We start from the raw sequence: 21,164 nt of genomic DNA on the forward strand, positions 1-21,164 counted from the left end.
TCTTTATGACATTATACTCTTGGTATGTTGGGCATGAGAAACTTCTATGCTCGGTTTGGGGGAGTATTGACTATGCCTGTAAACGGTACAGAAATTTGAATTTGAATTCGAGATTTGACTTAAACAAATCGAATTCGGATTGCATAAATTGTCGAATTTGAATCTGATTTTTGTATCGATTATTTAATTGGATCGAATTCGAATCTATGCCGATTCAATTCGACAAATATTCGAATTCGATAATATATTGTATTATATATATTGTTCTACAACAGGTGATAGCCATTATACAGATTCATGTATAACTAAAGTTGAGGTTGATGCAGATTCATGTATAACTAAAGTTGAGGTTGATGCCTCTTGCTTTTAGTTTTTCCATATTCCTCTTTTCTATTATTTTTTTTCTTTTCTCTTCTCTATTCTTTATGACCATGTTTCTCTACTAAATATATTAGATGATTAAACTAGTTGCTTTTATTATTAATTAAAAATTTGCAAGTTTAATATTTAGTGAAATGGTTTTATGCAAGTTCAGCTTAAATACATGTAATTAAATGCAACAACTCGGAATCTACAATTTCAACATTGTTTATGTGCATTTTATTTATATAAGTTGGTATTAACATTTTTCTTTTGTTATAACTTACGTTATCTAATTTGCATGTTTGGTTAGGTTGCCTTTAATAGGGAAGTCCACGTTCCAAGTGTAACTCTTGAAGGTGATATATTTCAGCCCAGTGGTCTTCTCACTGGGGGTAGTCGCAAGTAAGTCACTACTCTGTAATGCACTTCACATACAAATAACTTTTTCTATTGGTGTTTCCCATTGTAGTGTACATTTGGAAAATATTTACCTTTTTTCTTTGTGTGGTTTATTTAATGTTCTACAGAGTTTATTTGATAAGTTTGTCTAACATAACTGTTAAAGTTTTATTTTCATTCTTGTCATCTTCTTTAAGTGACTGTTTTGTCAGTGGTTGTAAAAGTGGTGTTCGGAGACAAGGAAAAAGATGAAGACACTGTATTCAATCCGTAGAAAAGAAGTAGTAGAGAAGAACACTATGAATAAATTGCTCTTGATAATAAATGGGGTTGTTGGCCCCTCTCCATTTTATTTATATTAAGGCAAATACTTTGAAAAACTCTTGATAATAATTAATAAGTAATTCCCCTGTCAAATATAATCTACTTTCTCAATTATGGCATATTTGCCAATGCAATCAATTAGTTTGTCGATTAACCCTTCAGTAAACATATCAGCCAACTATATCTTAGACTTCAAAAGGGTAAAACAACTTCTCCTGCCATTGTCTCTTTCCCAAATGAAGTGTTTTTCCACTACGATATGATTAGTATGATTATGTTGCATTGTGTTATTGGAAATGTTGATTGTTTCTTGGTTATCATAATACAACTTCATAGGGCTGCCCAAACTTGATTTTAGATTTACTGTAGTGATGGTTTGAAGACAATCTGAAAAGTCTTTTATGCAATTTTATATTTTTTTGTATGAAAATAAAAGGAAATTTTAAAAATGAAAATTTGAGAGATCTGATTCATGTGCAAGATTGGGAAAGAGTTCTCACATGAATCTTATAGCCCCTTGGTTGCAATACATTTTGGTGTTTGTTGAAGGTGATCTTACAATATTTAAAGATGTTTAGAGTTTTTTTTTTTTTTTTTTTTTTTTAATTTTTTATTTCCTTGTTTTGCTATCAGATGGGTTTTTTGGGCTTTGTGATGCCTTGATAGAATGGTGATTGTTGTTGGACATTTGTTCTTGGGGTCTAAACTTTTATACCCTTGGGATCTATTGAAGAGAAGGTATTAGGTGTCCTCTTCTCTTCTAAATAATAGGTCCTTAGCTTCAATGTTGATATGCCCACTTCTAGTACATTTGATTCCATGATTAGAAGTTTTGGAGGTATGGCAGGGGTTGTTGATGATTCTAGCCTATCCATTACAATTGTCAGCCTTGATGGTAATGTTTTCTTTTTTTTTTGTGGTCACACTATGAATCAGTATTTGAGTCAAAGGAAAATTGCGGTATCTCATGGGGGAAGATTCTTTTTGAAAGGTAAATAAGAAATTCATTAAAAAGAAAAAGAGAATATGAAAGTAAGGCGATAAGTTATCACCCGAGGGAAAGAGAAATATACAAACACACAACTTTGACATATCGACAGAAGACTACAAAACTGTAACAAAAACATAGACCGTACAATACTAGATCTCCCATTGACACTACATTCCTCCACCTGTATCGAGAGCAAGCAGAACCTTGCAAAGCCAAGTCCTTAATCTTCCCCCTCAAATACTTCCTCCTGCCCATCAACATTTTCATCCCATATCTCTTGTCCTTGTCCAATTACAAATTTCTTCATCCTCTCTTCCTTCTTTCTCCTCTCAAACTCCTCAAGGCTTTCCTAGCAAACTCCTCACCACTCCAAAAGAACAAGTCAAGTATTTTTCCGCCCACTGAATCTTTCTCAACAATTTTCTCAATAGCCAAACTTCCATATCTCTCCACCTTTTTCTCAAGACTTCTACCAAGAGCTCTCACTACATAAACAAATCCATTCTCATTAGATGTTTTTCTTTTTTGCATCAACTTTTGTTATAGTAATTTGAATATTTGGGTTGTCACGAACCCTACCAAAAACAGAACTAGAAAATGATTGGCATCAAGTTTTGTTTAAGTAATTTGAATATTTTGGTTGTCACGAACCCTTCCAAAACAGAGCTAGAGACTATGGTTTGCTTTATCTCCTCACAGGAACCGATATCAGAATACATATACTCAAGAGAGGGCCAAACAACAAAGCACAAGGAAAATGTAATATCTGGTTATCTAGTTTCTTCAAAAACTACTCATAATTATTTGAATTGTGAAAAAGTATGACCATGTATGTCTCCGAACCTTCTATACATATGTTGCTTGAAAAACACATTGCTTCCATGCCTGGGTTGTAAATATTAAGTCAAAATATGGGCACCAAGTCTTCAATAAAATGCTAAACAGGTGCATTTTGTTTCTACAAGTCTATATATCCAATGGACTGAAATCTATAGGGTCATATTAGAAAAAGCCTCCTGCTGATCCAACAAATCCACAAAACGTCCTCTCAATAGACCAGTAGAAGACACCTTTGAATGAGTTAGATATAAAGGCCATAAACCATATGACCCTCACCAATCGTTCTATCTGGTGTTTTAAAACTACAAGGTGCAAAAAAGGCATATGGGGTCAATTTGCGCCCGAGGCTCAAGGCGAGACATGCACTTTTTTGAAGCAGGGAGCAAAAATAAAAAATGTCAAAAAGATAAAAAAATGCAAAAAAAATTGAAAAAAATATTAAACACAATATTAATAAAAAAGTAAACTTAAGTTTGAAAATAAATGTTTTAAAAAACCTATCATCTAAAATTGAAATACATAAACATAACATGTAAAGTGTTTTCAAATGAGAATTTAAAAGTAAAATCAAACATATAAAACATTTTCAAGCATGCAAAACCCATAATCTCTTTTTTTCCTCAATTGCATTAGTTCAAGTAGCTAATGTGATGTAAAACATGTTGTAACATGTTATGTACTAGCTTAGGGGTATTTCTGGTATTTCCTCCTTTATTTTGTTAGAAGCTGTTGCCCTAAACTTAGGAGCTGCCAGCCTTCATCTTCTGAATCAAACTTCTTCTTCTTCTTCTTCTTCTTCTTCTTTCTTCCTTCTCTCTTCCTTCTTCTATTCTTTTTATCTTTGCTGGACTACATGGTATCAGAGCACTGATCTGGGTGTAACCTTCTCAAATTTTGTTCTCCATCTGAAACTTTGTTCTTTGATTGGAAGAGGAAGAGAAGACTCCATTGGACTGTCCTAACCTTTTAGTCTTCGTTTTTTTTTTTTTTTCTTCTCTCTTGGTCGTTGTACCAAGAAGAGGTTTGTGGTGGCAGCCGAATACAGTAAGCGGTAAAACATGGGGAAAAATGGCTACTGAGGATTCAACAACCTCTGGTATTACTTCCCATCAAGGAAACCTTAATGGAGGAGTGGACAACATGAATTTCTTTGTCTATTACCCCCTTTGATGGCTTAAATTATCTGGAATGGTCCAAAGGCATCAAACTTTATATCACAGCTAGGGGGAAAGCTAGTTACATAAGTGGAAAGATTAAAGAACCAAAGTTTGGTACAATTGAACATGATAGACGGGATCAAGAAAACATCATGGTTATGTCATGGCTGTTAGGCTCCATGTTGCTTCATGTAAAGAAAAACTTCATATGGGCTAATACAACTTGTGGGATTTGGGAACAAGCTAGGGCAACCTACTCTAAATGAAGACATTTTGCCAAGATTTACCAGCTTCAAGCAGAATCATCTACTTGAAGCAAGGAGACTGTAGCCTATCTACATACTATTGAGCCCTTACCTCTGTTTGGGAGGAGTTGGGCTATTATCAGACTATTGAGTGAAAGAATGATGAGGATGCAAAAGCATACAAAAAGCTTGTCTCCCAACGAGTGTTTGCTTTCTTGTTGGGGCTGACTCCTGTTAATGGACCTCTTCGGGTACAAATTTTAGGAAGTAGGGAACTTTCTTCTGTTTAGGAGGTATATGTCTTAGTTCAGTCTCAAGAGAGTAGAAAAAAAATCTAATGAATGTTTCTGAGGGGGAGCAACCTGTTACCTTGGCTGCAAGAGGGGCAACATTGGAATGAAAAAGGGAGAATCAAGGAAAAATGATGACAAGGACAAGCTGTGGTGCACTCACTGCCAAAAGCCTAGACACACTTGGGATATTTGTTGGGAGTTAGTGGGGAAGTCCAAGTGGGCAACCAAGAATCAAGACACTTCAAAGAAGCCTTCTCAAAAGAAATTTACTTCTGCAAATCTGGTTGCAAAAGATTGCCAATCAAATAATCTGACTACTGGAATTTCCCAAGAGTATCCTAGTGGTTTTGATCCCAAGGAAGACATCATTAACTCTTTCAGAGATCATTTGGAACTGTATGGTAGGACTCTTGGATAGATGGATAGGTCGGTTCCTACCCCTTCTACATCAGGTAAAGGTGCTTTTGCATTTCATGTGTGTACCTTTGCTCCCGAGTCACCTTGGATCATTGACTCAGGGGCATCAAACCATATGATTGGTCTACACTCTTTTCTCTAGGAGGTGGGGATCATTTCAAGCCTACACTCTTTTCTCTAGGAGGGATAAAGTGAGACTTGTTGATGGGTCTCTATCCACTATTGTTGGTCGAGGATCTATATCCCTTCCTGATGGCCTTGTTTTACCCCATGCCCTTCATGTTCCCAAACTTCCTATTAATTTGTTATTCATAAGTAGTATTACTCAATCCTTAAACTGTTGTGTAACTTTTTTTCCTCGTTCTTGTGTTTTTTAGGATTTAGCCTTGGGGAGGATGATTGATAAAGGAGATATGGTTCATGGCCTCTGCATTTTGGAGAATAAAGCTGGCACTGTGGCATCAACTCCTGTGAGTCTTATGAGTTAGTCTACAAAAAGTCAACTGTGGTTGTGGCATAATCGCCTTGGTCATTTGTCCTTTGAGTCTTTAAAAGTTATGTTTCCTAAATTTTTTAAATCTGTGTCTATCACTAGTTTACAATGTCAAACATGTTAATTAAGTAAGCATTGTAGAACAACTTTTCCATCAAATAATAAAAGATCTGTTCCATGTGTTTTTCTGGGTTATCCATCTTACCAGAAGGGCTACAAATGCTTTAATCCTGTCACACATAAGTACTTTGTATCGATGGATGTGTCTTTTTTTGAATTTGAATTCTTCTTCCAAGCCTCTCCTCAGGGGGAGAATAGTGTGGAGGAGGAGAGGCAAGTTCCACAAGTTTCTCTCCCTTCTATTCCTAACTCCTCTCTATTCCGTGTCTTCTTGAGGCGTTGTAAGGGACAATTGAATTCAAAGGTTGTGGAGCAGCTAGAGAATATACATCCACCACCATCTGACTCCTTGAAGGAAAATCCAGGTACTCTTGTTCCCCTTGACATTACTGAACCTATTGCTATTGATGATTCTACCAATGTTGTTAATGTCCCAATTGTTGAAAGGAGTTAGATAATGTACTATTAAGCGTCCTATTGCTCAGTTCTTGCCCTATGAAAACATTGCGCCCTCATTTCGTGCTTTTTTGATTGCCATCGATTGCGTTTCCATTCCCAAAGTTGTTGCAGAAGCCTTATCTATACTTGAATGGACAGATGCAATGAAGGAAGAAATTTGTGCTCTACACAAAAACAACACCTGGGAGTTGGTGAATCTTCTTGAAGGCAAGAAGATAGTGGGGTTTTAGTGGGTATTCACTGTAAAGCATAGAGTAGATGGGTCAGTTGAGAGATATAAGGCCAGGTTAGTTGCAAAGGGTATACACAAGCGTATGGGGTCGATTATGCAGAAACATTTGCTTCAGTTGCTAAAATGAACACTATCCGAATTATGCTATCCTTGGCTGTTAACTTTGATTGGGAACTCCACCAATTGGACATAAAAAATGCGTTCTTGAATGGGGATTTGGAAGACGAAGTATACATGATTTAGCCTCCTGGGTTTGTAGCACAAGGGTGTGAAGGGAAAGTTTGCGAACTAAAAAAATCTTTATATGGTTTGAAACAGTAGAAATTTGTTGAATTCAAAAAATATGAAAAAGAAGAGTAGTTTCTTGAAGGAAGAAGGAAGAGAGGAGAAGAGAAGAAGAGATATTGAAAAGAAAAGAGAGAAATAAGCTGGCCGCCCCCTTCACTTATTATTTATAATAAAAGTATAAGAGCAGTACAAAGACAACTTTGCCCTTATAGGGTGGCAAAACATAAAACAACATATATAAGACTAAAAAAATAAAATAAAATTTGGATTCACATAACTGTTGTCGTCCCCACCTCCTATCTAACAACTAACATAAAACATCTACTCATAAAACAACTCAAAATTGATTAATCTTCAACAGAAACAATCCCCAAGGGCTGGTTCAATAGATTTCACTTGGCTCTTCAACAAATTGGGTTCAAGGAGTGCCAAACTAACCATACTCTGCTTGTCAAAAGAAACCAAAAGAATGTTGTAGTATTGATTGTCTATGTTGATGACATTGTCATTATAGGGAATTGGGACTCTGAGATTCATAAAGGTAAAGTATCCCTTGCTGTGCAGTTTGAGGTGAAAGATTTGGGACAACTATGTTTTTTCCTTGGTATTGAGGTTGCTTGCTCTAAAAAGGGCATCTTCATTTCTCAAAGGAAATATGTCCTAGATCTCTTGCAAGACACACGAAAGTTAGGAGCAAAGCCTATAGATTCCCCTATTGATGAAAACCATCGGTTTGGTGATTGTACTGGAGAACTAGTTACAGATGTCAAGAAGTTTCAAAGGTTGGTAGGAAGATTTCTCTACCTATCAATGACTCGACCAAATATAGCTTATGCTGTTGGTGTCCTTAGTCAGTTTATGCATGCATCAACATCCTCCCATTTAGAGGTAGTTGAGAGAGTACTGATATATTTAAAGAAATATCTAGGAACTAGGTTACTATTCAAGAAATATAGTCATATGAAGGTGGAAGTCTACAGAGATGTAGATTGGGCCCAAGTAGTTGATGATAGAAAATCAACTAGTGGTTATTGTACCTTTGTTGGTGGAAATTTGGTCACTTGGAGGAGCGAAAAACAAAGTGTAGTGGCTAGATCTAGGGCGGAGGCCGAGTATAGGGCCATGGTGCATGGAGTTGTTGAAGTGCTATGGGTAAAACACTTGATTGGAGAGTTGGGCTTCTTTGCTGATGGTCTAATGTCCTCTACTGTGACAACAAGGCGGCCATTAGTATTGCAGCCAACCCAATTCTTCATGACATGACCAAGCATATTGAAATTGACATGCATTTCATAAGGGAAAAACTTGAAAAGGGGGAAGTTTGTACTCCTTACTTCAGTTCCAAGGAACAATTAGTTGATGTCCTTACAAAGGGTCTTCACTACTTGCAACATAATGAATTGTGTGACAAGTTGGGCACGATTGACATATATGCTCCAACTTGAGGGAGAGTGTTGTAACATGTTATGTACTAGCATAGGGGTATTTTTGGTATTTCCTCCTTTATTTTGTTATAAGTTGTTTCCCTAAGTATAAATACAAACTTTGGAGCCGCCAACCTTCATCTTCTGAATAGAACTTCTTCTTCTTCTCTCTTCTTCTTCTCTCTTCCTTCTATTCTTTTTATCCTTGTTGGACTACAAAACTTATTACATTCTTGATTCTACAAGCTGCCTTTATGGCATGCCCCTCGGGGCAAGCCTGGACAAGTCCATGTTAGGGTCTTAAATTCTTAGTTCTCACACAAAAAATAATGATTTTACATTTTTAATTGCTTTTTAAGAAGATATTTATTAGGACGAATGAATGAACAACGTTAGCAAATAGGGGGTCCGGGGGCAGAGCCCTTGATCTAGCTGCTAGGTTCAAAAAACCAAAAAGCGTGAAATTTTCAAAAGGGACATGCCTGGAATGAGGCGCAAGGTGCATTAGGCGCACCAGTTGTTCACCTTTTGAAAGGGCTGCACCTATGGCCTAGGCGAGGTGCATACCTTAAAATGCGCTTCACCTCCCAAGTATTTGAATTTTGAGCTCTAATAGGTTCATGATTAGGATTAAGGTCAGCAGGGAAAGCAAACACACACTGTTGGCTGAGAAGTTTCTTATTAGCCCTATCATCTTCTTCTAGTCAGTAGATTGATGATCATTTGATTCTCCTCACGTAGATATAAGAATGGAGTAGTATGTAGATAATGTCTTGTCACCTTGCTTTTAAACTATAGACTTGACTTGTAATTGCTATATTCTAGTATAATGTCTCTGCTTTGAGTAGGTGGCCTTGGTTTGATGCTAAGGCCCCGTTTGGTTCACAGGAATGGGGGTTTGGACCCGGAATCTGAATGGGCTTTTTTGATTCCAACTGTTTGGGTGGGCGGAATCAGAATCCCATTCACATTCCTGCTGTAACGGCATTCCCCCATTTGAGGGAATGGTCATTCTCTGCCTCTCCCTTGGGAATAAAATCCTATTCCTGCTCATTTAAATTTCCATTCCCATTCCTGTCTGAACCAAACATACTATGGGAATGGACCATTCCAGATTCTGATTCCAATTCCTACTGCAAAGTAAACGGACTCTGAGTCTCTTTAGCAGTTTTAGCCCATGTCAAAAGTCAAATCAGATTTACCTTGGTGCAATTGATAAAAAATGATTTCGAGAACTGTTTCTATTGTTGCAGATCTAATGCTGATTGTGAATGAGAAACTGTAGAGGAGGGAAGGAGGGGTTGGTTGGTTGTCATTGTTAATTATGTGGGAAGGAGGGAGGGAGTGTGGGTGAGGGAGGTTATCCCTAATATAAGAGAATACAGCTGATTTTGAGGAGGTTATACTACTGCAGATCTGATGTTTGATTATGAGGAAAGATTCTGGTCACCAAGAATTAGACAACAAGAAGCGGGAAGATCATCTATACAAGAGAATATGGTTGCAAAGAGAGAGCACTACTTATTTATCAAAAAAAAAAAGAGAGACCACTACTTTGTTGCAGGGATTTAGATTTAAGATGAGAGAGTTTGTACTGCGGTTTTCCATAATAAGTAAAATTATTGTAAAAAAACATTATGTGTCAAATATAACAAACTTTCTCAACTGTAAAATGTCTTAACAATTGTTTTTAATTTATCATTATAGCACTTTTGAATTGGCGCTTTGCATCTATAATGAGCTTCAACTTATGCTTGCAGAGGTAGCGGTGAATTGCTAAGGCAACTTCATGCATTGGTAGAGACTGAATATAAGCTTTCTTTTCATCAAAAGAGGTTATCGGAAATTGAAACCAAGGTGAATCTTTATGGTTCGTATTTTATGGTACTTATTGTGCTTGAAAGGGATATTTTGCTGTCCATACATGCATGTGGCAGACACCAATAGATCTTATTTAACATATTCAAATGTTATTGACTAGTAATTCAATCCGTTCCATCAAAGTTCAGTTTGTTGCCTCTGTGCCTGCAGTTTTGGTAGATAGATATCCTTGACTTCTGATCTGTTGTTTTTGGTGATGGTTGGTCAGAATTCCTCCTGAAAATTATTTGTATGTCAACCTTTTCAAATTTATCTTGTCTTAGTAATGGGCTTGTTGACTTGGATTGTCTTGGGTGACTACTCTTTGTCTCTTAGACAAGTACGACACCATTTATTACGTTCAACTTTTGTTTTGATTAAATTTTACTATATTGGGGTTCTTATGTTTTTGGAACATATATCGGGATTCATAGTTGTCAAGGTGTCGCCTAGGTGACTAGGCACCCTTGACTGGGTGCCTCGCCCAAATGCCTTGACTTTTAGCAACTAGGCACCCTTCTAGGCGACTAGGCGATTAAGCGCCTGGCTAGGCGACAAAAGTGACAAGGCAAGCGCCTTTTATAATATCATTTATATTGTTGTATCTTATTAATGTATGTGTTAGTACATTTTATTATATGCTATATATATCAATTATATTTTGTTTTATTGTTTTACTATTGAAATTTAAAAGATCGAAGGGTTTTAAGAAGAGAAAAAGAAAGAAAGAAAGAAAGAAAGAAAAGAAAAGATAGGGGAAAGTAACAATAGAATAATAAAGTTCTTTTTTTCTATTCTCTCTCTAATTAAATAAAATAGAAACTCAATCCTTGTTTTTTTTTTCTTTTTTACTTTCCATCTTGAATATTTATCATATAAAGTTAATAACCTTCTTTAGCTGCTAATTATTGTGAATTTGTTCTATTAAATACTTATTATAGTAGTATTACTTTTGAAAATAATGAAATTAATATATGTAAAAGATTTTTATCTTTTAGATGTTATGATTTGCCACATTTTTAGAGGAAATTTAATGTTCATAATAAAGAGAATTGTTATTTTTCAATTAACATACATGCTGAATGGTATATAAAACTAGGTAACTAGCCAAAAGTCAAATTTTCATATTATAAAATTTTTATCGCCTAGGCGACTAGGCGCCCCAGTGTCGCCCAGAATCGCCTAGACGCCTTGAAAACAATGTCGGGATTTGATGTAATATTTGTTATATGCCGCAAATGGCACTGTGTTCTTTTTCTTTCTTTTTTATATTGTATGGTTGCCCTAATCTATAAACAGTTGGTTTCCCAGCAATAGTATTTGCTTTTTTTACCTAGCCTTAACCCCATGTATGAGCCCATTTGGGTACTGATTTTGCGCTGCAAGGATCTCCTTTTTGTCCATGAGGTGTATGCATTGGTTCAGTCTGAGGAAAGTAGGAGGTCTGGTATGAATCTTTCTAAGGGGAAGACCATGGCTTTAGCTATGATAAGTAACCAGTTCAACAAGAAAGAGGGAAAATTAGAAAAAGGTAGATGATAAAGATAAAATGTGGTGTACTCAATGTAAAAATTCCAAGCACACCCGTGAGACATGTTTGAAATTGCACGGGGAACCAAACTGGGCACATGAACTAAGCAAGAAATGAATACAAAAACAAAACAAGAAGCTTCTTCACCTCGGCCAACCATGCATCTCATGAGCCTCAAAGTGGTTTTTGTACCATGAGTTCTCTTCAGGATCCTTTCCCCCTTGGGTTTTGATATCTAGGAGGATATTATCAAATCCTTTCGTGGCCATTTGGAGCAATATGGTTGTGCTATTAGACAAATAGATGAAGTGAGGTTATTAATTCCGGTGCCTCCAACATATGACTAGTAAGTCAACCTTTTTTCAATCCTTCACTCTTCGTTCTACGAAGATAAAGTGAGATTAGTTGATGGATCATTCTCTTTCATTGCTGGTTGGGGATTTATATCTTTGCCTTTTGGCATTTCATTATCAAATGTTTTACATGTTCCAAAGTTGTCCATTAACTTGTTGTCTGTTAGCAATACTATACATGCCTGGAACAGCTTAGTAAAGCCGGTCTTGTTTGGCTCCGGGAAGATGATTGGTAGAGGGCTCATGGTTGATGGTCTCTATGTGCTGGAGAATAAATCCGGCCTTGTGGTCTTAGGGTCTTTGAGTCAGTCAAGTAAGAGTCAAGTCATTTTGTGGCACCAACGTTTGGGCCAAATGTCTTGAGTCCTTGAAGTATTTGTTTCCAGATTTGTTTAAGTCTGTGTCAGCCAATGATTTTTAGTGTGTTTCAATTGATTAATCATTGTAGAACTTCATTTCCTTCACGTAATAAAAGATCAGATTTTCCTTTTGACACTGTGTATTCTAATGTTTGGGGACCTATTAATATTGTAACTGAGCATGGTAATAAATACATTTTTTCCTTTATTGATGGCTTTTCTCAGTATACTTGGGTTTACCCTAAGCATTCACAAGAAGAAGTCCCCAAACTCATGAATGGTTTTCAACGGATGGTCTACACCCAATTTCAGATAGAGATTTAAGTTTTTTAATTAGAGAATGCCAAGGAGTACTTTAATGGTGGCCTCATCAATTTCTTTGCTTAGTGTGGCTCTCTTCATTGGAGCTCTTGTGCTAGAACCCCTTTCAATAAAATGGGGCTGTCGAGAGAAAAAATTGCCATCTTCTAGATGTTGCTCATGGATTGTTGTTGTAAATGCATGTTCCAAAAAGATTTTGGTTGGATGCTATTATGATTGCTGCTTATGTTATTAACAGAACGTCATCTCAGTTATTGGAATATAGGTCTCCCCATCAGTTTTTCTTTCTTAAGGCCCCAATGTATCACATACCTCTATATGTGTTTGGGTGTGAATGCTTTGTTCATGATCTATCTCCTACTCATGGCAAGCTTGATCCCAAGGCTATTATGTGTGTTTTCCTTGGATACCCTCTTTCCTTGAAAGGTTATCGTTGCTTTGATACTATTTCTAAAGAATATTTTCTCTATGAATGTCTTTTTCTTTGTTGATGATTCCTATTTTCCTGTTTCCCCTTATGGGGAGAGTCTAGGTGAGGAGAAATAGAAACAAACACAAGTGTTATTGCCTTCTCCTCTTGAGCCTCCTCCACTGTGTCTTTGGAGACAACGTTATAGAAGCCAAGGCCAATAGAGTTCAATAGCTAGGAGTAATTGGAAACTATGCAACCAATGCCATCGGATTCTTAGAGGCTAGAGCGCTATCAACACCCAAGTACTATTATTCTAGTTGAAACTCATGAACCCATTGATGTTGACACCTCAAATTATGGTTTGGACCTTTCTATTGCAAAAAGGAATGGGGTTAGATCATATACCACACACCACCCCATGGCCCATTTCTTGTCCAATGAGAGTATTTCACCCTCATTTCGTGCTTTAGTATCTACCATTGACAATGTTCCTCTCCCCAAGAGTGTTGTTGTGGTTTTACTTCTTCCTTAGTGGACAGAGGCTACGAAGGAAGAAATCAATGCCCTATACAAAAATGGCACACGGGAGTTGTGGGGTGTAAATGGGTGTTCTCTGTAAAACATAGGACAAATGGTAGGATTGAGAAATACAAGGCTAGGTAGGTAGCAAAAAGATTTACATAGGTGTATGGGGTTGATTATGTTGAGACTTTTGCTTCAGTGGTAATGAATTCTATCTGTGTTCTTCTCTCTTTAGCAACAAAGCTTGACTGGGAGCTTCATCAACTAGACATTAAAAGTGCCCTCTTGAATGGTGATTTGGAGTAGGAAGTATGCATAATTCAACCTCTTGGATTTTGTGCTAAGGGTAGCAAATAGAAAGTTTACAAATTGAAGAAATCCTTATATGGCCTAAAACAGTCACTGAGGGCTTGGTTTAGTAGATCCACAAGGAAGCACAACAAATGGGGTTTAAGCAGTACCAATTTGATCATACATTCTTTGTAAAGTAGGAACAAGGGAAAACAACCACTTTGATTGTTTTTGTGTGCAGAGAACACTGATGTGGGCCCCACTGCAGTGGTCCCCACTGTGTTCGTAGGACAGCATGTGTAGTTATTTATTCCAGTTATAGTAGTGTCAGTTTGTTAATTCAGTTGTTAATTATTTCAGCTTTTATTTACTTTATTTATTATGTAAGTACTAAGGGCAGATGTGTCCTTTCCATTATGTACTAAACATAACCTATAAATAATAAGAACGTGGCGGCGGCAGATCAGTAAGAATCTGTCCCTCCTTTCAACCACTTGTGTTCTCTTGTTTCTCTTCTATTCTCTCACCTTTTCTCTCCTTTTCTTCTGTTTTGTAAACCTAAAACCTATTAGGATTCAAGACTGATTACAGTCTTGATCTTCTACTTGGTATCAGAGCCTACCTAGGGCTTCTCATGTGTGTCTAGTCCAGTCGACCACATGAGGACTAGCTAGGGCTGGAAGCTTTGAAGAAGTATTCGGTGGTTGAATCTTGGAGATTACCAGGAGAGGTTCGCAGCGGTTGAAGACTTGCCGCAGCTTGCAGAGAGTTGGTAATCAGGAAGAAGCAGCGAAGGTTAGGGTTCAGGTAACCCTAGAAGACAGTAAACAGAGATATGGGTTGGTTTCCGATCAGATTTTGGATCAGATCAGATTTGTGTTGGTTTCAGATCAGTTTTCAGACCTGCTTGTTTGACTCTGTTTTCTGGTATAGTGACTCTAACAGTTTGTAGCCATTGAATCTTGATCAAAGATGGAGTTTAAGGGTCAGGGAGAAAGTAGTTTTGGAAACCACAGTTATGGTAGTGTATCTGAAACCGGGTTTCAGATTACAACTATGAGATTTGATGGGTCAAATTATTTGGAGTGGGCTCAATCAGCCATGATGGCTATTGGAGGAAGGGGAAAACTGGGTTACCTCTTTGGAGATGTGAAAGAACCTTCCAAGGAGGACCCAACATACACCAAGTGGGTTCAAGAGAACTATTTGGTTATGGCGTGGCTGTGTAATTCTATGCAGCCACATATCAGTCGAAATTACTTGTGGGCAAAGACAGCCAAAGAGATATGGGATGTTGTGAAAGAAACCTATTCCCAACCCCTTAATGTTGCCAGAGCCTATGAACTGAAGTGTGAGGTGAACAGCCTTAAACAAGGAGAGAAGCCAGTTTCTGTCTACTTCTCTACCTTGAAATCCTTGTGGCATGAGATTGACCATCTAGAGACCCTTGAGTGGGAGAGTTCCAAAGATGCACAAACTCGTAGAAAGCAATTTGAGACGAATAGGGTATTTGAGTTTCTGGCTGGTTTGAATTCAGAATATGACATTGTGCGACAACAGATATTGACAAGAGATAATGTGACCCTTTCTCAAGCATACTCCCTGGTGCATAGTGAAGAGACCAGGAGGAAAGTCATGATGCAGCCTCAGCCCTCTTTCCTAGCCTTGACAGCTATTAAACCTAAGTCAGGGGGTGACTCAGAAAGGGACAGGAAGAAGGAAGATAAACGGGATCTGGTATGTGAACATTTCAAGAAACCCAAGCACACAAAAGATACTTGTTGGAAGCTACATCCTCACTTGGTCCCAGCAAAACTAAGAAATAAGAAGGGTAATGCTCATGGCCACATCCTCATCAGACACATCCTTAGAGACTTTAGCTGTTGTTCGGGCTGCCCTCATACAGTTGGAAAAGGAAGTTGGGAGTTCAGTTCAGCCATCTCAGTCACCATCAGCTCCTGCCACATCTGCATTTGCACATTCAGGTACTCGAGCCTCAGCTTACCATGCTTCAGTTCCAGGTAATACTGACCACTACTGGGTAATAGATTCAGGTGCATCTGACCATATGACTAGCTAGCCATCTTTGTTCACTTCTTATCACTTGTCCTCTGGCCGAGATAGAGTATCCATTGCTGATGGCTCTCTTGTTCCCATTTCGGGCAAGGGGGACATCAAGCTATCGAATACTATCTCTTTATCTTCTGTCTTGCATGTTCCTAAGCTTGATACTAACCTGCTTTCAGTTAGTAGTATTACCAAACACATGAACTGTTCAGTAACCTTTTTCCCTGACTGATGTGTTTTTCAGGATTTGGAGACGAGGAAGGTGATTGGGACTGGCCGTGAGACGAACGAGATCTATCTGTTTGGAGAGAGTTTTCGTCGGGAGGAGTCAGTGAATAAGAAGTCTTTTGTTTCCCAGTCTGTGAGTTCGGTTATGCTTTGGCATAACTGATTAGGTCATTTGTCTGTTAAGTCATTGAAGAGTTTGTTTCTTGCTTTATTTGAGTCTGTTGAGTTATCAAAGTTGAAGTGTGAGAGTTGTGAGTTTGCCAAACATTGTAGAACCTCTTATTCTTTAAGTAATAAAAGGAGTAATTCCTCTTTTGATATTGTGCATATTGATGTTTGGGGGCCATATCATATCTCTTCTATGGGTGGGTACATATATTTTCTATTGTTTGTTGATGACCATACCCGTTTTTCTTGGGTCTATCTTATGCGTTCTCAGGATGAGGTTCTTGCTCTGACCCAAAACTTCCATCAGATGGTTCTCACTCAGTTTGGGACCAAAATCAAAGTCCTTAGATCTGATAATGCAAAAGAATACTTTGCTCAGCCATTGACCTCCTATCTTCTTAACCATGGAGTTATTCACCAGAGCACTTGCCCTTATACACCACAGCAGAACGGTGTTGCCGAAAGGAAGAATAGGCATATCTTGGAGGTGGCTATAAGCATTATGTTTTCCTCCAATGTACTTATTCGCTTCTGGGGTGATGCTATCCTCACGACAGTTTATCTCATTAATCGAGTTCCTTCCCGGGTTCTTGATATGAGAACCCCCTTTTCCCTTCTATACCCAGACGAGGAGTTGTTCATTGTTCCCCTTAAAACCTTTGTTTGTACCTGTTTCGTTCAGCTTCTCGGGCCTCATCATTCAAAGTTTGAACCTAAGGCCTCCAAATGCATTTTCCTTGGTTATGCACAAACTAAAAAGGGTTATTGCTGCTATGATCCGGTTTTAGGGAAACAGTTTGTCTCCATGGATGTCACCTTCTTTGAGGAGACACCCTATTATCCTAGGGTTTCTCCTCAGGGGAGAGCAGTGAGAGTGGGGCTGTTTTGAGTTTCTTTTCTCAGGGGGAGAGCAGTGAGAGTGGAAGTGGGGCTGGTTTGAGTGGGGCTTTTCCTTTACCTATTCCACTGGATAATGAAGGTTGTAGTGGTGAGGGTGGTCAAAGGGAGCCGGAGTTGAGAGTCTATCACAGGCGATGTAGGCAGGTTGATCCTAGTCATCGGCAGTCCCGGCCAGCTCCAGTTCCTTCCGCGGCTCCAGATCCAGAGCCTACTGAGATACCTCTCACTGTTGCCACTTCCTCTCTTGTGGATGACCTTGATCTCCCTATTGCCACTCGCAAAGGGAAACGACATTGCACCACCTCTACAGCTCACAGCATCTCATAGTTCTTATCCTATGGTCGTTTGTCTCCATCTTAACGGTCCTATCTCACTTCCATTGCCAATGTCCCTATTCCAAGAACAGTGCAAGAAGCCTTATCAGATGGGTGTTCACTGTGAAGCATAATGCTGATGGCTCTATTGAAAGGTACAAAGCCCGGCTGGTTGCAAAGGGGTTCACTCAGACTTATGGCATAGACTACTTGGAGACCTTTGCCCCAGTAGCCAAGATGACCACCATTCGAGTTCTGTTATCCCTTGCAGCAAATCATTATTGGCCCCTGTTTCAGATGGATGTTAAAAATGCCTTTCTGAATGGAGACTTACAGGAAGAGGTTTACATGCAGTTGCCTCCTGGATTCTAAGATACAGAGACAGGTAAGAAGGTTTGCCGACTGAACAAGGCATTGTATGGTGCAGTCACCTAGAGCCTGGTTTGATAGGTTCAGATTAGCCCTTGGAAAGTTTGGTTATGTACAGGCCCAGTCAGATCATACACTATTCATCAAAAGGGTGGAGTCCTCTCTGACACTACTTGTAGTATATGTTGATGATATTGTGGTGACAGGAAATGACAGTCATGAGATTGAGTCCCTCAAACAGCTCATTCATCAAGAGTTTGAGGTGAAAGATCTTGGTGCACTACGGTACTTTTTCGGTATTGAGGTTGTTAGATCCAAGTAGGGGATTTTTATCTCTCAGAGAAAATATGGTTTAGATCTGTTGGCGGAAACTGGAAAGTTGGGTGTTAAGCCGGCTGATACACCCATCGAAAAAAATCACAAGATTAGTGTAGAGGGCGGGGAGCCTCTTGAAGACAAAGTTATGTTCCAACGGTTGGTTGGAAAGCTCCTATATCTCTGCCTCACTCGGTCGGATATCAGCTATGCAGTTAGTGTTGTTAGCCAGTACATGCACTCCCCTAGAACTTCTCATCTTCTTGCGGCAGAGAGAATATTAGCATACTTGAAGAGATGCCCGGGTAGAGGTATACTGCTCAAGAACAATAATCACATGAGGGTGGAAGTCTATACAGATGCCGATTGGGCTGGGAGTGTTGATGACTGAAGGTCTACCTCTGGATATTGTGCCCTTGTGGGAGGTAACCTTCTCTCTTGGAGGAGTAAGAAGCAGAGTGTTGTTTCCTGCTCCAGTGCTGAAGCGGAATACAGGTCAATGGCTAATGGAGTGGCTGAAATCTTGTGGTTGAGGTCACTACTTGAAGAGTTGGGTATTGACTATGAAAAGCCCTTAATGCTGTATTGTGATAATCAGGCAGCTATTAATATAGCCCACAACCCAGTGCAGCATGACAAAACTAAACATCGAAGTTGATCGACATTTTGTGCGAGAAAGGGTCACATCACAAGAAGTGTGTCTTCCGTACATCACATCTAATATGCAGCTTGCGGATATCCTCACCAAGGCTGTACCAAGGAAGAAGTTAGAGACAGACCTATCCAAGTTGGGAATGATAGATATCTACTCCCAACTTGAGGGGGAGTGTAGAGAACACTGATGTGGGCCCCACTGCAGTGGTCCCCACTGTGTTCGTAGGACAGCATGTGTAGTTATTTATTCCAGTTATAGTAGTGTCAGTTTGAGTCAGTTTGTTAATTCAGTTGTTATTTATTTCAGCTTTTATTTACTTTATTTATTATGTAAGTACCAAGGGCAGATGTGTCCTTTCCATTATGTACTAAGCATAACCTATAATTAATAAGAAAGTGGCGGCGGCAGATCAGTAAGAATTTGTCCCTCCTTTCAACCACTTGTGTTCTCCTGTTTCTCTTCTATTTTCTCTCCTTTTCTTCTGTTTTGTAAACCTAAAACCTATTAGGATTCAAGACTGATTACAATCTTGATCTTCTACTTTGTGGATGACATTGTTATCATTGGTGACTGGGTCTCAGAGATACAAAGATTAAAGAAGTTCCTGGATACACAGTTTAAAGTGAAGGATCTAGAACCATTGCACTACTTCCTTGGAATTGAAGTTGCCCGCTCCCAACAGGGTATCTCATTGCTCAAAGTGTACACCCTGAATCTCTTGAAAGACATAGGAAAACTTGGAGGCAAACCGGTTGATACTCCTATAGATGTGAATCACAAACTTAGGGATTGTAATGGTGAGCCCTTGAAAGATCCAAGGTAGTGCCAAAGACTTCTAGGTAAACTTCTTTATTTATTTATGAGTAGACCTGTTCATGGGCCGGGCTTTGCCTCTTTATTAATAGAAAATGTGCAGGCCTGAGCCTGAGCCTGAGCCAGAGCCTGACCTAACCATCTGACCTAGATCTTGAGCCCAAGCCCAACCCTTATATAAACCTTGAAGCCCAAGCCCGAGCCTGAGCCCAAAGCCCGATCTGTACACAAAATGTCTTATTTTCAGTGTACTTTTATAAACTAATATTATATTAATTTAGTAATAATTTAATAAATTAATAAACAAATTTGAATTTCCTAATAGTAAATTAGTATTTATTAATAATTTAAGAAACAAATATATATTATATATAACATAAGTACTTTTTATTATATGTATTAGTATTGGGCTGAGCTTGGGCCCTGGCTGGACTTATTTGAGAAAGCTCGAATTTGGCCCAAAAAGTGATCGGGCCTGGTATTTAAAGCTCGAGCCCAAGTCTGCAGGCCTGAAATTTTGTCCAAGCCCAAAAAATAACGGGTCGGGCCAGGCCGCGTCGTCGGGCTCACAGGTCCATGAACAAGTCTATTTATGACTAGGCCCAACATTGTATATGTTGTGGGAGTTCTCAATCAGTTCATGCATGCTCCCATGGCAGCACACCTAGAAGTAGTAGACAGGGTGCTTAGATATTTGAAGAAATTCCCTCGGACATGTCTTCTTTTCAAGAAGCATGGTCACATGAGAGTTGAGGTTTACACTGATGCTGATTGGACCATCTTTGTGGATGATAGGAAGTACACCAATGTCTATTGTACCTTTATAGGAGGAAATCTTGTTACTTGTAGAAGTAAGAAATAGAGTTTGGTAGCCAAATCTGTTGCAGACGCAGAATATAGAGCCATGCCACATGGAGTTGCTGAGTTATTGTGGATCAAGAACCTATTAGGTGAATTGGGCTTTCACTTTGATGACCCAATGCCACTCTATTGTGATAATAAAGCGGCTATCCAAATTGCAACCAAATCCAGTTGTCCATGATAGAACCAAGAACATTGAAGTTAACAAACATTTTATTAGGGAGAAGCTTGAGAAAGGATTAAACTCATTACAACATTATAATCTGTGTGATATGTTGGGGATGATTGACATCTATGTCCTAACTTGAGTGGGAGTGATGCAAAATTAGTTATGTGCTGCAAGGGGCACTTTGGTCTTTTTCTTTCTTTTTTATATTGTATGATCACCCTAATCTATAAATACAAAGTCTGGCGCTGCCAACGTAACTTTTTGGCTCTCTCAACTTTTTCTTCCCTTCTTCCTCTTCTCTTGTCCCTCTTCTCTCTTTTCTTCTTCTTCTTCTTTTCTTCTATCTTACTAAAATCAGGATCCATAGTGCACAAGTTTGTGGAATATTCCTTTAGAGCTCTGGATGGAAATGATTCTTTTGTCAAGCAAAAAAATCCTATTGAACAGTATTCTTGACACCATCGTTTTGTTATATTTTATTTTTGCTTTTATGTGTGTACTAGGTTTCCACTGCCATAATCTCCTAATTACCTGATTTTCTTGTTTAGGTGGCACTTTAACCTCATGCAAGCAAAATCCATACTTCTGATTCAATAGTTACTTTTTCTTCC

At 38.6% G+C, this 21,164-nt stretch overlaps 1 protein-coding gene across 1 annotated transcript in view; it reads left to right on the top strand.

Moving 5' to 3' along the window:
* LOC104589909 (structural maintenance of chromosomes protein 2-1-like) overlaps window positions 1-21,164 on the top strand; it is a 67,144-nt gene that overhangs the window by 30,692 nt on the left and 15,288 nt on the right. Inside the window, exons 9-10 of the mRNA XM_010248381.3 lie at window positions 674-765; window positions 9,806-9,902. Coding sequence (XP_010246683.1) covers window positions 674-765; window positions 9,806-9,902 — 189 coding nt within the window. The remainder of the gene's footprint in view (window positions 1-673; window positions 766-9,805; window positions 9,903-21,164) is intronic.

This window comes from Nelumbo nucifera, chromosome 4, assembly GCF_055504915.1.
Source record: "Nelumbo nucifera cultivar China Antique chromosome 4, China Antique-T2T, whole genome shotgun sequence".
In the NCBI taxonomy this organism is placed as follows: domain Eukaryota; kingdom Viridiplantae; phylum Streptophyta; class Magnoliopsida; order Proteales; family Nelumbonaceae; genus Nelumbo; species Nelumbo nucifera.